Source organism: Galeopterus variegatus, unplaced genomic scaffold (genome assembly GCF_000696425.1).
Source record: "Galeopterus variegatus unplaced genomic scaffold, G_variegatus-3.0.2 Scaffold13, whole genome shotgun sequence".
Classification (NCBI taxonomy): Eukaryota; Metazoa; Chordata; class Mammalia; order Dermoptera; family Cynocephalidae; genus Galeopterus; species Galeopterus variegatus.
In genome coordinates this window covers 1,764,446-1,766,232 of record NW_007726124.1, presented here as the reverse complement: position 1 = coordinate 1,766,232, position 1,787 = coordinate 1,764,446, and the positions used below count along the sequence as shown (strand labels likewise).

Genomic DNA, 1,787 nt, shown 5'->3' with positions numbered 1-1,787 from the left:
AACATTATAGCATAAGTATTTTTCCATTTTACTTTTAAAAAGCAGATTACAGGGCCGAGCCCGTGGCGCACTTGGGAGAGTGCAGCGCTGGGAGCGCAGCGACGCTCCCGCCGCGGGTTTGGATCCAATATGGGAATGGCCAGTGTGCTCATTGGCTGAGCGCGGTGTGGGTGACACCATACCAAGGGTTGCAATCCCCTTACCGGTCACAAAAAAGACAAAAAAAAAAACAAAAACTTATAACTTTGCTAAAAGATCTATAATTAGATGACTTTTTTCCTTCTCTTGACCTTCCATAATTTTCCAAATTTTCTAAAGTGAATATTTATTCTTTTTTAAAAAAACAAGAATTGTAGACTTTCCACATTAAACTCTGGCCAGCAATCAATCTTTCTTCTAGATTAATCCTTACTTTTCACCCAATCTACTTCTATAAGAAAGATATTACACAATTACTTGCATTAAAACAGATATCTTTGAATCCAACCCCCAAGGGGGCCCAATCAATTCATACCCTCACCTTGGTGGGATAAACAGAGCTGGATGGAAAGGCCACCATTGTGGTAAGATCAGAGTAACGTCGCTCTATGGTCTTCTTGGTGGCAGGACAGTAGTGGACACTGCGGACGACTTTGGGACGAACTAGAGAGCCTAGGAATTGAAAATGTGCATATAAAGTCTTCCAACTAGGCAGTGATAGAGGTGTGATCTAAACCCATGCAAGTCTATCATGACTCTAAATACTGTGTTTTTCTGACTAGATTAAGCTAATTCAACACTACCTGTCATTTATTCATTTCTATGTTTAAATATAGAACATCACTACATCCACATAAAATTTTAAGTACCACGGATCCCATCTAAGAAATAGTAGGAGTTCAGTGTTGGGATGAGGGAACAGCCAGGAGCCAAGACTCCTCCAGCTCTCAGCAGAATTCATCATTCTGCTAGCACAAGTGATCACTCAAATTCCCCATCATCATTGTGTCATTCTGAGCTCCTCCAAGTTTTACCACATAATTTCAATGCTCCACCTCTCTCTGAAGCCACAAGCTACCCAGACCTACTTTGCCTCTCCTGCTTTCTCAGCCTCCCTTAGTCTACCCCACCTCCATTTCCATAATGCCCCCATTCAACCCACTCACATTTAGTGACAATGCCCTCCACACAGACTACACAACTGAGGAAGCAGGAGGTAAGAGTCCGGGGGGAGACGTGCTTGGAGCCAAAGCTGCCCTCCAATCCTATGTAGAACTCCTCATACTGCTTGGCATAAGTAGCATCAATTGATGCCACAAAATCCTTTAAGGCCCGCTGGAAGGCAACCAGCTCCTCAAAGGCATTGCTCAGTAGACTGCATATGAATAAGAGAAAGAATAATTAAGCAGAGAGGACAGAACTCAAAAAAACTGACCTTCAAAACAGAAATAAACATTCTTAGATCATTAAGGCCAAGAAGAGAAAATTCGGCTCCTACTTTTCTCCTGACATCCTACAAACCCCAGTCAAATACATCAGAACTGAGAACCAACTTTAATCCAACTTATCAAAGACATAAAAATGATATTCTGCTAAACACTGGAAGGAGGGGCACTTGAGAGGAAATGGCCACTACCTACTTTTGGAAGAAAAAAAAAACATAGGGGCAAATCAGGGCTTCTAGGGAATCAGGGCTTCTAGCTTAATCCCATTTCATCCAGGTCCTCTTCTGGGAAGCCCGTTCCAATCTGGGCAAGAGGGAGAGGAGCTGTTCTACCTCAGGGCCAGGATATCCCCTTGGAAACACT

At 42.9% G+C, this 1,787-nt stretch overlaps 1 protein-coding gene across 1 annotated transcript in view; it reads right to left on the bottom strand.

The window, feature by feature from the left end:
• The window catches only part of MCM3 (minichromosome maintenance complex component 3), a 23,269-nt gene that overhangs the window by 19,467 nt on the left and 2,015 nt on the right, over positions 1–1,787 (bottom strand). Inside the window, exons 3-4 of the mRNA XM_008594751.1 lie at positions 1,146–1,354; positions 521–651 (exon numbers count right to left, since the gene is read on the bottom strand). Of these exons, the coding sequence (XP_008592973.1) occupies positions 521–651; positions 1,146–1,354 (340 nt within the window). The remainder of the gene's footprint in view (positions 1–520; positions 652–1,145; positions 1,355–1,787) is intronic.